At 34.2% G+C, this 16,646-nt stretch overlaps 1 protein-coding gene and 1 pseudogene across 2 annotated transcripts; one reads left to right on the forward strand and one right to left on the reverse strand.

Annotated features, from left to right (window-relative positions):
* The first annotated feature begins 1,199 nt into the window (after nucleotides 1-1,199).
* Nucleotides 1,200-12,158, forward strand: LOC140865345 (uncharacterized; annotated as a pseudogene).
* Nucleotides 12,159-12,719: 561 nt separating this feature from the next.
* Nucleotides 12,720-16,148, reverse strand: LOC140894340 (actin-7-like). 2 transcript variants are annotated; one of them, XM_073302835.1, is made up of 6 exons: nucleotides 15,996-16,130; nucleotides 15,898-15,922; nucleotides 14,420-14,495; nucleotides 13,917-14,310; nucleotides 13,221-13,834; nucleotides 12,720-13,072 (listed from the first exon to the last, which is right to left on the reverse strand). In XM_073302835.1, exons 3-6 carry the CDS (start codon nucleotides 14,477-14,479, stop codon nucleotides 13,007-13,009), a joined length of 1,134 nt encoding a protein of 377 aa, XP_073158936.1. In that variant the 5' UTR covers nucleotides 14,480-14,495; nucleotides 15,898-15,922; nucleotides 15,996-16,130; the 3' UTR covers nucleotides 12,720-13,006. The 2 variants fall into 2 exon arrangements, with proteins under 2 accessions (XP_073158936.1, XP_073158937.1); XM_073302836.1 differs by lacking the exon at nucleotides 15,898-15,922 and having other exon boundaries at nucleotides 15,996-16,148.
* Nucleotides 16,149-16,646: the final 498 nt, after the last annotated feature.

Raw genomic sequence — 16,646 nt, forward strand, 5'->3', positions numbered from 1 at the left:
GATAAATGCAATCAATTCAACGAACTCCCCGAATATATATATATATATATATATAATGTAAATTGAATTGGGCCTTTTGTATTGGCTGCCCAGTGCCCACTTAACATAAGGGCTTCAGGCCGTGGGTTGGTTCAAAAGCCCAACAATTGTTTCGGACATTATTTCTAGTTTCCCTGAAAATTAGCACCACAAATATATGGATTTATATGGTAGACCAGTTATTTTGAATGAACGAAATTATTGTAGCAGATCGGTTATCCCGTTATACAAAAAAAAATAAAAAAAATAAGTGTCACGTGATATGATGCCATGAATTTATATATGTGATATGGGTGACTCGATCATATTTATATTGAAAATTTGATATAAAAAATAATAATTTTATTATTTGAGTCGGTCCAATGTCCATTTCATAAAATTAACTTGCAAAATAGTTTTACACACAAAATCTTTTGTAAAAATATCTCACGAGTCAATTATGAGACCACCGACCCAACTCAACACATGAAAAATATTTACTTTTCATTGTATGTATAAATTGAGTCGACTTGTTTCATCAATTTTATATTTTGTTTACCAAAATTAATAAAACTAGAGGAAAACCAATAGAACACGTTTTTTCAGTATTATATTACCCATCATAAACAAATGCTTTACTATTTTTTTTAAAAAGAAACAAATGCTTTACTGAAGTATTTGATTTATAAATACATATAATATGATTTATTACTTTGACACATTACTTGTTTGAATTAGAAAAACAATACCCAAGAAATCATAATTAAATCTACTTTTAAAAAGACATGAACATGCTCATATTTATTAATTTTATTTTTATATTAATTTAATTCTTAATGGTTTAATAACATGTAGTTATTACTATCTAGCAATATAATCTGGTTTCAAAAAAAAAGAAGCAATATAATCTTATTTTATGTATTTAAATAAAATATTTTTTCAAAAAAATAAAATTATATGTAGTCAAGAATCTTTCAACAAACTTTAGCTTTAACGTCAGCATTAATAAATACCCAAACCTCCTTTGTTTTATTTTTCTTTTTCTGTTTTTTTCCGAAGGACCCAAACCTTGTTTCGGAGAAGAAACAAACCAACCTTTGAAATTCCTTTCCTGCCCTCTTCCCAATGACAAAAACACTTCAAAACTTGATTTATGCTTGGAACTTGAAAATGACGCCGTTTTTGTTTTCCCTCGTTCGCCTGGGAAGTTTGCCGTTACACATTTATGTTTTTAAAACCCTCTATCAAAGTTATTACCTTTGGTGATTCTGTATATCAGATTATGTATATATGTACAGATTTATTTAATTTCTTGGTGTCTAGTAAATCCGCAGCATTTAATTTTGCTGGTAAAATGCTTTGTGTGTATATATATAATACACAGATGTGTACAGTTCGACTATTGAAGTTTTTTTTTCCGACTGGGAACTTGAATTTGAGGGTTGAATTTGTTTGAGCTGAATATTTGTCAATGGCGGGTCAAGAAGAGGAGAATAAGAAGATGGCGTTGGACCTGAGTTTACAACAGCATGAGTCGCCGGAGCGGAAGAGGAGCAAGCCGATGGATGCCACTGATGCTGGTGAGGTGACAGTGGCGTGCGGGGAGGAATTATTGGCTGCTGATAATTTTCTGTTGCAGCAGGAATTAGTGGCTGCTGTTGCGGAGAAGCAAGCGGTGGCATCCAGCAGTGTTGTGAAGAATGTGGAAACTAGTGAATCAGAAGTTGATAGAAAAGGCAAAAGTGTCCAACTGGAGGAATCTGAGGAAAAAAGTAAAAGTCCGGGGATGATGCTATCAATGGCGGATGCTAACAAGATCTTCTTGATGACTTTTGGGAACGGAGTCCATAAAGACGTTCTTTCACAGTGGTGCAATCAGGGCATCAGGTGAATATTTTTTTTTACTTAATATTCAAAAGTTTGAAATTTGTGCGATTAGGAAATTGAAATTTGTGTTTGTAAATTTTTTAATGAGGTATTACAGGGAAAGTCGGATGAACTTTTATTTTCTCTTGGTGGATTGGGTTGTTAGAATCATTGCTATGGAAGAGGAAACTGTTTTTTAGACATGTTTATGGTATATCTCGTCATATGGTTGCTGAGTACATTTTATGAATACTCTTGATGGCGACTCTTAACTTTTATTTTTCTGGTTTACAACCAATCAATTCCGTGGATATCTCTTACGGTTCCCTGATAGGGCATGAGTTATCTGTCATTTATATGGGAGGTTGTACAATTTGGCTCTGAGAAAAACTAAACCTTGAAGTTAAAACGAGAAATGCAACCCAAAGAATCTGGAGGGGACTTTGTCTAGTAAAGCTATTTGTATATTTGGAAGGTGTGATGCGAATTTTAAAAAAATTTCCACAGAAATACCCTTCAGAGATATTTTCTTGCATCGACATAGGCGGGTAGTATGAAAGAGAATCTGATTTTTTGGCAGTTTAAGATTGCCGTATAAATTTCATCAATTTGTTGGATATTTCTGCGTGCTGATTGCATAATGATATAGAGTGGTGTTAATAATTTGTTGGCTCTTTGTCAGATGCTGAACTTGTTCTTAAATATGTCTTAAATAACTTCCTTTGCAGGTTTAGTGCCGACCCCAAGACTTCCATGGGATTAGTGCAGCATGAGGGTGGCCCCTGTGGCATCTTAGCAACCATACAAGTAAAATTTTGCTATCTTCGCCTACAAGTTTTAAATTTGTTCTTATTTTCCTCCCAAACAAATCTCGAGTTTAAAGCACTTTCCAAATACGACTGCCTGCTTTATATTTTCATCCGTTGTCATGCAGTAGAGCTGTCTTTGTTCTTCCATGGTTTCTGAAGATGTATACTCCCTTTGTGTCAATTATATAGTTTCCCTTTCCTTTTTTGGTTGTCACAAATATATGGTCAAGTTTCAACATTTTGTAGCATTTATTTTGTTTCTTTACTAATATATCCCTTAAACTTGCATATTTGAGACGGAGTTATTAACACATAAGTGCTTCGCTGCCTGTAAACATGCTTGACTAAACTATCCCTATATCATTGTAAATTTGTAATATACTCCGCTAGCTTCCCTATTATTTTTTGTGGAATTTTCTTGTATAAAATGCCTTAAATTTGATTTGTTGTTTTTGCAAAATTTAACTTAGTATGATCCATTTCAGATGTTTCCAAAACTTTATAATCTAGAAATACACAAAATAATTTTGCTCAATAACATTTTCTAAGTGAATATTACATTAAGAATAGACATAATATGTTCAACGCATAAAACAACCTCCTTATAGGATAAAGATATGAGCCTCCACTATTATAATCGAGTAGTTCGCGAGCTACTCGAACACAAATATATAAAACTTGAGCTCGACTCGATTACAGATGCGAGCTACTCGAACTCGAGTTCGAGCTCGATCAAACAGAGTTTGAGTCTAGTTTTTACCGAGTCGCTCACGAGTAGCTTGGCTCGTTTAACCTCTAGTGGGAAGAGAAGTTGATGAGAAGTTTTGAGTTATTACATATTTTATTTCCTTTTCTTTCCCATGTTTCTCAAATTGATTGATTTTCTTCTTCTATTTGCACATATCATCATTAAAACTATCACCTAGTATCAAAAGAGTTACTCGCATCAGTGGTTAAATAGATCAAACCACATCATGGCTTGTTTAACTTAACGCGAATGGTTGCTCTTGCGGGAATCCAAGGGATCCACAGTTGGTGGTGGTGTCATTCGTGATCACAGAAGAAGCCCCCGCCTTGGCATTTCAAGATTACATTGGTACCAGATTAAACGCCAGGGCTGAATGATGGTTATTAAGATAGAATTGGAAATTTGCCAACAACACGGTTCCTTCCCAATTTGCCTCGAATCAAACTCGTCTTGTTTCATTTTTCATCATCAAATCTGATCCTTCGGAATGGGATTAAAATCACGTCTTAACTAAGATTAGGTCCATTAATTCTACTTGAATCTCCTTGTGAATTTGTCTCATATTCACTAAGAAGGAAACTCTGTTGCGGATGCCTTTTCAAGAAGCTTCTTACCGACGTTACTCGCCGCAAGTCAGATCACAGCGTGATGTGACAAGGAAAACAAAGCCCAGGACAGGTAATAACCTAAAGCTTGTCCAGTGCTAAATTGTACAAAGGCGGGGGGACCCTTTAAAATAGGTCTCCCAACTTCAAATTTTGATGAGCCTAGTACAAAATAGACAATTAAATCCGCTATCTTACGACCAAACAAGCATGAAAAAGTGGTTGCCATTAACTTAAGAGGCCACCTGTCGGTTTCAGATGCAGCCTTCGAAGATGTTTTCACTTATTTTCACAGAATTCTCTTTCCAACCATGTCAGAGGTTTGTGCAAGATTGATTATGTCAATTATTGAGATATGGTTGTATTCATCTAGTGCACTTTTTATCTTAAGACATTCTTAGTTACCGGAATGTTTTGGTCTAGTTCATTTTTAATGGACGTTTTCTCTTCCAACCAATAAACATGACTTTGCTTTGAAAAAAATATTTATTTGGGAGGCAAAGGTCTAGACTTGAAATGGAAAATTCACAAACTTTTTCAATAGTCCAATTGAGCTTTTTCCAAGCTCTTTGTACAAACATCTACTATCAACATAGAAACCAATGAATCCAAAGATTGGAGACTTGCAACACAAGGGTTGCTAGGAAAATGGGATTTTTTGTATAATTTTCCTTGGATTTAAGTGTCGAATACACGAAGTACAGGAGAGGTTAATGTAAAACACTCCTAAAAAACGGATGTATAGACCAAAACAAGTATCGAGATAGTACTTGAACAAAAAACACTTGCGAAATAGTGGAGACACACGACTTCCTTTATTTCACACAAACTTAAAGACAAAACAACAAACTAGATATAGGTCTAGCCCGATGAGGATTAGAGGAGTACCACACTCAACCAAACTACAAATCCAACTTCAGCTTCAACTTGCAGATTCCGAAGTCGGTACAAGTTGGATGGTTGAAGGTTAGAATACGACGGTTTCAAAAGCAATATTTATTAAAGAAACCAGAAATACGAGTAATATACGAGAAAATAGGAAAACTTTTGTTAATCACCCGACAACAAACAACTCGATCGAGGTAGGTTAAGGATTGTCGACGATGTTTAATGGATGAAACAACTTGGATTAAGAGAAAGAAGGGATGGTGATAATGTAGAAAGAAATTTTTGAGACATAGTGTCCACTAAATGTTGGTTTTAAGAACATCAAACAAGTTTTTACTTTTATGGAGAATTTTGATAGGAATTGGAGTAGAAATTACAAGTATCCACAATTGCTGACTTTCCCAAACAAGTTTTCAATCTTATATATTGGATTAACAATGTCGACTTTCCCAAAAATTTATCCTTTATCACGTGGTTGATTCAAATAATCACCGTAATTAAGGTGCATTTTTTCTCGCTATATATGAAGCTACGTTAGATTTCACATATAAAATTCCGATTATATACATTTCTATATAGTTATATATTGTAATAAGTAATAACACCCCTCCATAAATTTTATCGATTGCCAACTTGGACATAGGCAGTGTTTGAGAGAGCTTCTAGGCAGCACTTGTCAACTTTTCTTTCACAAAATTTTATATAATTTCAAAATTTTGTGAAGAAAAAACTGAGAATTGATTCCTAAAAGTTCTCCCAAACACTACCATAATCGAGTTAAACAACATATTGGCGATGCCTATACCAATTGTATGAACCAGGCGTGGATCAAGTTGGAACATCTAGCATACCAGTTAGACATGAATATGTTTTGATTAGTCATATTCACATGATTAAGTGCAATATTTATCTCATTGCATTTGATCACAAGTTTTTCTTGGATTGTCTTCAAGCAGAGTAACTCAGAAGCTCAATGTGCCATAAATTGTGATTGTCTGTGCTCAATTTAAACTCTATAGTTAAGGTGTTGCTCATCCAGGTTATGAGATTTTCACCTTTTAACTACTTTATCTTGTCTTCGATCTTGTATTAATTATTTTGTTGCCCACATCTATGTCATCTTCGTGCAGTATCTATCTTTGATTTTCAAAACCTTTTTGTGAAATAATTCTGTAAGTGCAAGCAATTTGTGGACGGATATCTTTTGGATCACCATTAAATTGGCTTACTATGTTCATCATCATGCGGATCCTTGATGTTACGTGTGGTAAATTGATAGATCTACCTCTTTTTGGAAAAAAATAAGTATTTGCCCGCTCAGGCAAATAGAATGAGACGATAGTAAATTCAATCTGTGATGTATTTTTATCCATCTAGTTGATCTTTGTCTGTTTATCATCTTGTGGTACAATCATAGAGCAAGTTGAAGTGTGCTGAATGTTGGGTCAACATTAAATTTATGGGCTCAAGAGCTTAAGCATAACAAAACATGTTTACTTTTTAAACGATTTTAATTGTCTCGAGCCAAGTAATAGTTAAAATAATGTAAAAATATAATAAATTTAAGGCCACATGAATAAATTTATAGTGAGGGAAAGTGAAACAAATGAGTTTAGGGTCTTCAAAATTTCATCTCATCTAAAAGATAATCTAAAGATTTTAATGTTTATTTTAAAATTTTTTAAAGTTTTTAAATATTAGTACTGAATTAAAAAGCTTACGTTTTCTTGGGGAGAATGTCATATACCACCACCGTGAAAATCTAAAAGGCGCAAAACCTCCTATATTAAATCAATAGCATTTTACACTCTAGGCAAGTATTTTTGTGCATTGGTGTGTATAAAAATGCTTGCCAAAATACATGTACATACAACTAAACATAGAATGTGTTTGATGCGCGTGTGTATAAAATGGTGCAAATATGCCTTAATATGCATAGGGTTTTATTAGGGATGAGCGAGTCTAGACCTGGTCAATCGAGTAATAGGTTTTAAATATCTGTGTTATTAAAATCCCTTGAAAATAAAGTAATAAACGTGTTTGAGTTTTTTTTAACACGGCTTAAATGTGTTTGATTTTTCACTTTTTATTTTTTTAAATGAAGGATATTAGTCTGTTGATTTTTTTGAGTAGTTTTGTATGTGCATTTTAGACTTTTCACACGAGGACCTGATGTAATTAGCCTAAAGGTAAACAATTTAACTTTTTTTTTTTGTTTTTGGGTTTTCATAGGGGTGCAATATGCTATTGTCCCCCTTTTTTTCTCCTCATTAATCAGTTTAATAGATCAACCAATATTTTGACCCTTTTTCCTCGTTTATTGACTAAATCGTTGTGTTTTACTCATGATTCACGCTAAATCTCACTTTTAAGAACATTAGATATTTCTATGTTTTAGTTGAAGTGATTTCCTTTGCCAAATTTATTTCCATCCTATTTGTATAAAGAGGTGTTGGTTGCCCCAAACCAAGAGAAATTGACAAGAGCTTTACTCTTTTGTGTGTATATCTAAAAAAACATATCTTATGGCTGAATCAAGTAACTTTTTTGTGAAGTGTGATTCTTTCTTCATTAGATCTTATATTTCAAAACTCAATAATTGAGATATAATTAAAGATTTGTTTCCGTTACCTAGCTCTTCCAGTGGGGAGAAAATAATTCAAAGTTTCAAATATAAATGATTGATGCTCTGTTTGGACAGTACTTCAAAAACATTTTTTTGTTTTATAATTGAAAAAACTTAAAATATGTGTTTGGACAAAATTCTTATAAAACTTTTTTGAAAAATATTTTAGAAGTGTTCTAAAAGTATAGTTTTTAAATAATAATTGAGATGCACTTTTTGATGTTTTTAGAATTGAATGAAATGATGGATATCAAAACATATTACTTTTTAACTCTAAAAACATTTTTATAGAATAGTTGTCTAAATGCATACTTATTCTTATAGTGATTTTAAAACATTTTATAAATTTTTTTTTGAAAAACACTTTTATAAAAATGTTTTATAATTACTTGTCCAAATGTAGCTTTAATCTTCTATAAACTTCTCATTAACAACTAATTCACCCATAAAATACTCCATAGAAGCAAGCAATTAAACTGGTAAAATAAAGATTGTCCATTGCCGGGAAGCTTTACTATCATGGTCATCTATGTGGAGCACAAGCTAGGAAAATGATGCATTATTTTGCTCTTACTTTGGCTAAAATGTCTACTTGCTTTAGATTTCCCCCCTTTTTTGGATTCTTATTTACATTCAGAGAATACATAAATTTTCTTGCGGTAAATCTGGTGCACAAACAAATGAATTAAACGAGTTATGTATGATCAATTGCAAAGAAGATTTATGTTGTCTCAGTGCATCAATGGTCTTAGAGTTAGAGAGGACGATGGAAGCATGTGCTTCGTTTTCTACCTTTTTAAGGGTTCATTATTCTGATTATCATCTTAAACTCTTGGCATCAGTAGGTTTCAAATCACCAGAAATTTTTTTTAATAGTTTCAGGGGACAGTTTTATGGGAAATCAAGTGTCAGCTTGTTTCTTTCTTTCTTTTCTTTTTTGTTGTATATATTTTCACTCATCCCATTGTGGGAATTAAAAGGAAATTAGTTTACACTAAGTGGATGTATTCATCTCAGGTTATTATGCTAACAACACAACCTTCTGATTTTGCAGGCCTTTGTACTTAAATATCTTCTATTTGATCCTGAGGAATCAGGCGATGTACCTAACATGTTTGCATATTCAGCTAAAAGAAGAGTTTTCGATAATGAATCTATGGCAGAAGATATTTTATATCATATCTCCGAAGAAGAAAAATCAAGGTCATGAATCTTTCTCTATACTAGTACGCGGAGCACATGCGTTGCATGTGCATAAAATATATATTATTTGAAATTAAATATTATTTTATAAACTTGAATTTAATTATAATTTTTGTTTAAATATTAGTAGTGGTTAGGATAATGGGGATAGTGGAACAAAATATGGAAGTTTTTAAACAAGAATTTACTTTTTTGGACTTGCATTATTAAACATCTTAGAAGAATGATAAATGGTAATTTTGGAAATACATTAAAATGACCAAATATAGTTTTTCTATGGATTTATGTATTATAATATAGTAAAGATATCTTGATGGTATTTTCTTTATGTGCTGACTTAGCCTCAGTTACAGAGTTAAAACTTAAAGATGGAATACAAAGTAGGAGGAAGAAGCAACTAGTTTTCTTGTTCACAAAGCTATAGATGTTTAATTTCAGTTTTGAATTCCTTGAGGTGTCTAATGTTTTAGTTAGCATGTTCTTTGCGATAAGTTATGTAACTGCTGTCTGTGGCTAATTCCTTAGACAGTGGTCCTTCTTGTTCAACAATCAAAGTTATTTTTACATCATACTTAATGACATGGACATTGTATTTACATGTGTTTTCTTGTTGGCAGTCGTACTTTTAAGTTCCACTGCTCTGTTGTCGCTACTAATAAATTGTCAAAAAGATATGGTATTTGGTTGTCCAGTTTAATGTAAAGTGAATTGGAATACTTATGCATAAAACTTGTCCAGTTTAATATAAAGTGAATTGGAATACTTATGCATAAAACTACCAAGAAACCACTGGTTCTTGTATGTCATAAACAGATCTATAACATTATCCTGATTGTACTATACACTTTCCGTTTTGTTATTGAAGATTTATCTCATAATTCTTATTAGACACCAGCAATATGATGATTGGTGACAAAAAAAATTAATAAATGAGTAGGCGATGTTTTTTTTTCTCTGCATGTTTCTTGGAAACATGCTCGATTTGTTTCTGTTTGCAGCAATGTTCCCGACCAGTTTGTTTTTCAGTGTTTGATGCTTTAAAATCCTTGTGTTCTTGGATGATTCTTGAAAACTTTCTAGCAATTCTATGTGAGATTCATCATCAAATTTATGTTATTTGGTACTTGCGTCTCATTTTGTTGATGTAAGACTGTTACTGGCAAATTCAACTTTTTCCGTTATCCTTTGTAGTGTTACTAATTTTTAGTAGTTGTTTATTTTATTATTATTATTATTTTAGTTTAAATATAATTGTGACTTCTAATTAACATGTTACAATTCAAAGAAGATGTACAATTTGTAATCATATATAAGTTGGATTTTAGAAGCAACAGATTTAACAAAATTCTTCAAACGATCATGTACCAGTTTGTTTCTGGTTGTGCAGAATGGAACTGCCTATTTCTATTTTTAGATCTTATACGGTTTATAGTTCCTGTTATACTTACTGAAATTAAATGTTTCTGCTTTTAAACAGAGCCTTGGTGAGGACTATGAATGAGATACTGTTTCTATGTGGAAGTAATGAACGAGCTGTAATAGCAACCCTCGGTATTTTTTGTGGTGATTTTGTGGAGTCCATGGATGCACCACAGGATGAGGTGCCATTAGTTCTTCACTATTGCACTTTCACCTGAAGATTTGGTTGAAAACTAAATCGCCAATTACGTTTTATATTGGCGCACTTCTTTTTCTTTTTTTTTTTGAGTAACGCACTTCTATTTTATTGATCATGAGAAAGGCGGTGGACATGAAGTTGATTGATTTTGCACCTATTGATTACTATTCACTTTATGATTTTCATTTCTGACACTTTATTATCATTATTTGGTAATATAGGTGATTGCAAAAGTACCTGAAGGTTTTTCTATTGAATCTGGTTATGATTTGCACAATGTACTGAGAGTCAACACAGCTACTTCAAAGGAGATGACATTTCAATGCCTGGAAGCTATGCTTCCCGTGTTCCGGAGTCGTATGGGAACACTGCTATTTTTAATATCCGTTTTACTGTCCCGAGGATTGGTATGCTTTTCAATTAAATCAAATAAACTTTTTGTCTTGTTAATTCATAAATAAATCCATGATGGAAGGAAAGTTGGCACCTCATCCACAAGAAATGTGATTAATTTTATCTTCATAGGATAAAGCACCGAGTTTGAGATAAACAATTTTTGCACCTTTATAGTCCTAGCATTCACATTATTATATAATTGTATTCACCTTTTAATCTCTCTATTTGTTAAGTATAATACATTTTTTAATACCTGTTTTTCCGTCAGGATAATGTTTTGGAGGACAGGGATGACCCAAGTCAACCATTAGTCACATCCCCATTTGGGCATGCATCACAGGTGACCCCGGATTAGTAAAAACTTCGTTGTGTGAGGAAACTGTGAAGTGAGTTTGCTCGTTTACTGCAAAGTTTGATGTCACTCTAACCTTGTATTTCTTAAATAGGAAATCGTCAACCTTTTACTTTCTGGGAGGGCAGTTGCTAATGTGTTCGATGGAAATATGGATTTAGGTGGTGGCATGTTTGCTAAGGGCATCTCCACCACAGTTGAAGTTGGTTTCCTCACCCTGTTAGAGTCCTTTTAACTTTTGCAAGGTTGGTCAGTACCTGAAATGCCCCCACTGGCCAATATGGGTCATCGGAAGCGAAACCCATTACACAGTTTTATTTGCCCTTGACTCAAAAGTTCAGGAGGAGAATGAACTAGAAAACCGAGAAGCACAGATCCGGAGAGCTTTTGACGCCCAAGATCAAAGTGGAGGTGGCGGATTCATTAGTGTTGAAGGCTTTAATCGTGTCATTGTGGAAACAAGCATCAACCTTCCCCTTGAAAAATTTAACCATCTTTGCAGTACAGGTTTCATAGTATGGAGCGAGTTTAGGCAGGCTCTTCTTGATTTAGACAAGACCTTAGGAGGCATTAAAGATTCAAGTGGTTCATTTGGTGAGAAGGTCTTTGATATTTACCATTTTAATGGGATTGCAAAATCTTTTGGGAACAGTATTCAGGCGTCGTTGGGGAGTGAAAGTCCCATACAAAGGCCCAGGCTTACGAAGCTGAGCATTTCAGTAACCCTGAGGCAGACAGAGGAGGAATTCTGGGCACTTGTGCCAGAGGCTTCTGATTCAATCACAGCTGCATCTAGTGGAGAAGATGTCTCAGTGGTAGCCTCTAAGGCTCGGACTCCCCGACATGCACCGCTGGTTGATTGCATCAGAACACGGTGGCAGCGTGCTCTTTGCTATTGGGATGGGGATGCCCCTAGCATCGTATGATTGATTTTTTGTTACTTTTCTGAACATGCTTAACATTGGTTTGACTCGTTAACTTCTCATGTGATACAACATACAAACTACATAGGGTTTATTTGAATCTGTGGAATTTATGATTTAGTGTCTAAATTTTTGGGCAAGCGGGACAAAGAACAAGATCATCGAGACACGTTTTATTGGCCAGGGTCCTATACCGTAAAAAGTTTAACATCATGAATGAGACAGAACATCGTTGTTCCTCATATTTAGGATAGAAATTGATGTCATGTGTTCGACTAAAGCCTAAAGGAAATGGAGTACAAAGGTTTACATACTATTTCGGAAACTTGAAATTTCAAAATATTACACGGTAACATTTCTAAAAATATTTCAATCTTTTCGATAGTAGATGCTATATAGAATTTCTTACCACACATAAACAAAGCATAGTGATGGTTCTTAACTCTACATTGTAGGTCACTATGTCTTAAGAATTGATCCATACTGTGAATGTTACTTTCTTTTTTATTTGATCGGTCGTTCTGTGAATATTTCTTAATTTGATGCAAGGGGGATTTCTTGAATCTCTAAACTGTACGTTGTTTCCATTTCGAGAAATGTGATGGAAGCATTATTTATACAAAGTAATAATAAGAAAAAAAATACTTTCAAAGCCAGAAAAAAAAAAAAAAAAAAAGCCACTCCACCCCTTTCCAATATAAGATGCCTTCACAAGTTCAATGCCAACCAAATATTACAGCAACGACTTTACAAGCCAAAAATAATAACAGTAAATGAACAGGAAAAATAAATAATATTACTACTGACATACCAACAGAACACAAAAAACTTACTTATCACTTCCTCATTATTTTCAAACTGCAAGCCAACCCACACTACGAATCAAACAAGAAACATAAAAGACATGACTCACACGATGAAATAAGCATCACCGCAACAGCCGGACTCACCAGCTTAGAAGCACTTCCTGTGAACGATTGCAGGACCTGATTCATCGTACTCCCCTTTCGAGATCCACATCTACAAGAGTGAGAAAATTTGAAAACTAAGCAACGTAATACTAATATCATCTACAGATTCAATATTTATGTAAGGGATGATTCAAGAATTGTAACAAATGCGAATTAAGTTGTAGAAACATCAGGCATATTTAAGGAAAAACAATCACCTGTTGGAAAGTACTGAGCGAAGCAAGGATAGATCCTCCTATCCAGACACTATATTTCCTCTCAGGAGGCGCAACGACCTTAATCTTCATGCTGCTAGGAGCAAGAGCTGTTATTTCCTTACTCATGCGATCTGCAATACCAGGGAACATAGTTGATCCACCGCTGAGCACGATATTTCCATAGAGATCCTTCCTGATATCCACATCACATTTCATAATCGAATTATACGTCGTCTCATGAATTCCTGCAGCTTCCATTCCTATCAATGATGGCTGGAACAAGACTTCAGGGCAGCGGAACCTCTCGGCAGCAATGGTGATCACTTGTCCATCTGGAAGCTCGTAATTCTTTTCTACAGAAGAGCTGTTCTTTGCCGTCTCCGATTCTTGTTCGAAATCAAGTGCCACATATGCAAGCTTCTCCTTCACGTCACGAACAATTTCTCGTTCTGCTGTGGTGGTAAACATGTAACCTCTTTCAGTCAGAATTTTCATGAGATAATCCGTGAGGTCACGACCAGCAAGATCCAACCGCAGAATTGCGTGAGGTAGCGCATAGCCCTCATAAATGGGAACAGTGTGGCTCACCCCATCACCAGAATCAAGTACTATACCTGTTCAAAGAAAACGTTTTCATATAGTTTTGTGTACTTCTAGCAGTCACATCAATTTGTAGATGAATGGTATACATCATACCAGTTGTACGACCACTAGCATATAGAGAAAGGACAGCCTGAATAGCAACATACATGGCCGGTACATTGAAAGTTTCGAACATAATTTGAGTCATTTTCTCTCTGTTAGCCTTGGGGTTGAGAGGTGCCTCAGTCAGCAGAACTGGATGCTCTTCAGGAGCAACACGAAGTTCGTTGTAGAATGTGTGGTGCCAAATCTTCTCCATGTCGTCCCAGTTACTGACTATACCATGCTCAATTGGGTACTTCAAGGTGAGAATACCTCTTTTAGATTGAGCTTCATCCCCAACATACGCATCCTTTTGCCCCATCCCGACCATGACACCTGTATGCCGGGGACGACCAACTATACTAGGGAAAACGGCCCTCGGAGCATCATCCCCAGCAAATCCAGCCTGCAGGACAGAAGAAACATATTGAGAGACACTAAGCAATAAACCAAATATTGAATTCCCCCCCTTCAAAACGGGACCGATAAGCAATAGGAAAAATCTTACAGCTCACCTTGACCATCCCGGTACCATTATCAACAACGAGGGGTTGAACATCCTCTGCTTCAGCCATATTGTATTATGCTATGCTGTACGGAAATAAAAAGCATCAGATTTGCATATACAGAAGGCATAAGAAAAAGAGTATCTCCCACTTATAAGGAAGCTAAAATAGCACAATTTGCCAACATAATTCCAGCAGAGGACCATGTTACTCTCAAAGCTCATTGAAAATTCCAGGTAGGAATATCAAATAAATATTACAAACCAAAAAACTGCTATGCTGGGGGTCATGCCTAAATTTTATTTTTAAAATAGAAAATTATTTAACTCAAGTCCATAGTATCATAAACAAGAAATAAATTCATTTTAAGCTAGAAGTGCTTCATAGACAATTTTTTTTACAGTTTATGTATAAATTACTAACAGAAAAGACATATTTGTATGTTGAGAATTATGTTCATGATTTCGGCAAAAAAAGGGTTGATTTACGATTATTTTTTTTTCAAAGGTGACGTTTCTTTAATTTTTATTCAATAACGGCAATATATGTTTGAATATTTTTTACAAAAATTTGTCTTAAATATTACATTAATTATCTTCACAAGTTTTTCTCTATTTCAAGATAATATGCGTACATGAACTAAATTAAAGGGAATCAAAAGGCGCATGCAAAACTACAAAAGAATATTGACAAACTTATCATAGGATTATAACATAGAATATTCTCAAATCTCTCAATTCCTACAATCTGTAAGTGTGCTCAGTGCTGGATATATATATAGATCGATTTTTATTAAGCCATGTGCTATTATTACATACACAAAATACAAACAACAAAACAAATTTTTCTAGACAAATCTAATACACATATGGTATGATCAAGGTCAATGAAATTTGCCTAAAAATACAGCAAAACAAAAATGAACAAAACGATTTCCTCAGAAGAAAGTAATCTTATATCACGCTTTCTTTTTCCTAACAAAAAACAGCATAAATGAAATATTCTCATTTTCCCAACCATTGACTACAGGTAAAATATTCTCTTGTCACAAAAGTAAAATTTTGGCATAATCCCATTGTGCCCTTTTGGACCTTTGGTAATCTATATTTCCTGATCGAATTTCTTGATGAATTTATTAAATTATGAGATGATCGTCTACGGTAACTATTAGCTATTGTACATTGATCATTGATTACCAAATACATGGCACATAAATTAAACATCACAAATAAACATAAAGAATTGATCCATCCATTTTAAGTCAAACTCGGCATTATAAAAATATAATCTCATCCATTCTTGCTGATCAAAACTCAATCTTTTAAGGAGAATTCTTATTCAGCATCCAACATATTGAGAACAAAAATTTAATGCTTTAATCAACTAAAATTCAACATCAACATGCAAATAACTTCTCAACAACATAGGCATAACCACACAGATCCGATCTTTAGCAGAAACCCTTTATCCGTAATCATGAAGTATACCTCACAATGGCAGGAACCCAGAAACCTAAAATGAAACTGAAGATCAGTAAATCTAAACAGTAGAAAAAAATAATTGGAAGATTGAGATCTGAGCTCACCTCTGATCGATGAAAAATGAACTGTTTCAGCTTTACAGTACAAAAGCGAGCGAAAGTTGAGCCTTTTATTAGTAAATGAGTGCACTACAAGTTGGAAATGAGAATGTTTTAGTGAGAGACAGAACAATATCAAAGTTGATATCTATATCCTCTCCATCAAACGCGTTATGGAAATGAAATGAAATGACTCTCAAATTAAATGCAAATGAAATTTCACATTTATTGTTTGATGATAAAAAAATTTATTGATAATAACTAAAATTCAATATATTATTATTACAATGCTATGCACCAAAAATTTATTATTAATTAAATACAAGTGGCATCTTCCACATTTCTTAATTATTTAAAACGCTTCAAATGGTTTTGTTCATGTCGCCCGCATGGTACTACTTTGCGAACAACGTGTAATCTCATGATTGGTTAAAATCAGTGGGTCCCATGTGGGACCTATTGATTTTAACTAATAAAAATCCGCCACGCCACCCACAAGGCAAAAGTGTCGATGTCACTCACGTGGCCACACATGGAGCCCACATGTGTGGCCAATTAAAAAATGACCTGCCACCCATGGGTACTACCCACATGGGTGGCATCGACATTTCTCCACAAAGCACTACCCAGTGGATGACATCGACTCATACGCTTCGA

Source organism: Henckelia pumila, chromosome 4, assembly GCF_033568475.1.
Source record: "Henckelia pumila isolate YLH828 chromosome 4, ASM3356847v2, whole genome shotgun sequence".
In the NCBI taxonomy this organism is placed as follows: domain Eukaryota; kingdom Viridiplantae; phylum Streptophyta; class Magnoliopsida; order Lamiales; family Gesneriaceae; genus Henckelia; species Henckelia pumila.